Here is a 1,282-nt window from a genome sequence, read left to right as displayed (position 1 = left end):
TAAATTAAATAATAAGGGTAGGTAATCATTTTTTATTTCATATATTTTCATTTGTCTTGTTCATTTTTACATTTTGATGTTTTGGTGAGATTTTTCTTGAGAACACACTCTTCGTGGTAATGGCAATTTGACATCTATGTTTAGCATATTAGGTGTCCACTTTAGTGGTCATTCCTCTTAATTTTATATATACATATATATATGAGGGTGGGGCTGAAAAGTTCTTGGCTTTAAGGGTATTACTAAAGGTCATGTATGTGCATGTGTGTGCATGAGGGTGAAGTTATACATGTGTGCATGCATGTGTGTGCACATGAATGTGTATGTGTACAGGAGTGCACAGATGTGCATGTACATGTGTGTATATGTGTGCGCATGTGAGATTAGCATGTATATTTGTGTGATGACTCTGTGTGTATGTGTGTGAGTGTGTGTATGTGTGAGTGTGTTTTATGTGTGATGTTTTGATGGAAACCCTTTCAAGTACCAGGTTTCTCTTTGCTCTTCAGGTTCCTGGGAAGTGATGACCACCTCAACTTCTTCACTAGCACCCAGCGCAGTGCGGCTGTCTGGGAGATTCTCTCCACCACCGTTTATGGTCGGCGAAAAAAGGCAGAAATCGGCATTGAGAGAATGATTGATGAGAAGATTATCTCCGACGCATTCCCCTTGCACGATGTGAGTACAACCAACCAAAATTATTCTCTGTGTGTCTGGAAGATTCTTCAAAGTTCTTGGAATTATTTTTTTCACAACTCATTCAAAACGATTTCCTGTTTGGAAGATTCTTCAAAGTTCCTCTGATTAATATTTTTCACAACACATTCAAAGTTACTCCTTGTTTCAAAGATTCTTTAAATTTCTTGGAATAATTCTTTTTGCAATTTATTTAAAATAATTCCCTGTTTGGAAGATTCTTTAAAGCCCTTGGTGCTAATTGTTTCCTTTTTCTTTTCACAATTCATCCAAAACAATTACTCTTTACTCTCTTTTACTTGTTTCAGTCATTTGACTGCAGCCATGCTGGAGCACCGACTTTAGTCGAGCAAATCGACTCCAGGACTTATTCTTTGTAAGCCTAGTACTTATTCTATCAGTCTCTTTTGCTGAACCGCTAAGTTACAGGGATCTAAACACACCAGCATCAGTTGTCAAGCGATGTTGGGTGGACAAACATAGACACACAAACATATGCACACATACACATATACATATATATATTATATATATATATATATATATACTGAAAATTTAGAAATAGCAGTCAAAGAACTACTGATTC

General features: G+C 36.3%; 1 protein-coding gene across 1 annotated transcript in view; it reads left to right on the top strand.

Annotated features, from left to right (window-relative positions):
* Positions 1–1,282, top strand: part of LOC106868957 (anoctamin-7) — a 300,499-nt gene that overhangs the window by 238,920 nt on the left and 60,297 nt on the right. The window contains exon 6 of the mRNA XM_052976901.1: positions 510–678. Coding sequence (XP_052832861.1) covers positions 510–678 — 169 coding nt within the window. The remainder of the gene's footprint in view (positions 1–509; positions 679–1,282) is intronic.

The sequence above is a fragment of the Octopus bimaculoides genome, chromosome 26 (assembly GCF_001194135.2).
Source record: "Octopus bimaculoides isolate UCB-OBI-ISO-001 chromosome 26, ASM119413v2, whole genome shotgun sequence".
NCBI classification, from domain to species: Eukaryota; Metazoa; Mollusca; class Cephalopoda; order Octopoda; family Octopodidae; genus Octopus; species Octopus bimaculoides.
The sequence above is the reverse complement of the archived record's forward strand: the minus strand, read 5'-3'. Positions and strand labels throughout refer to the sequence as shown.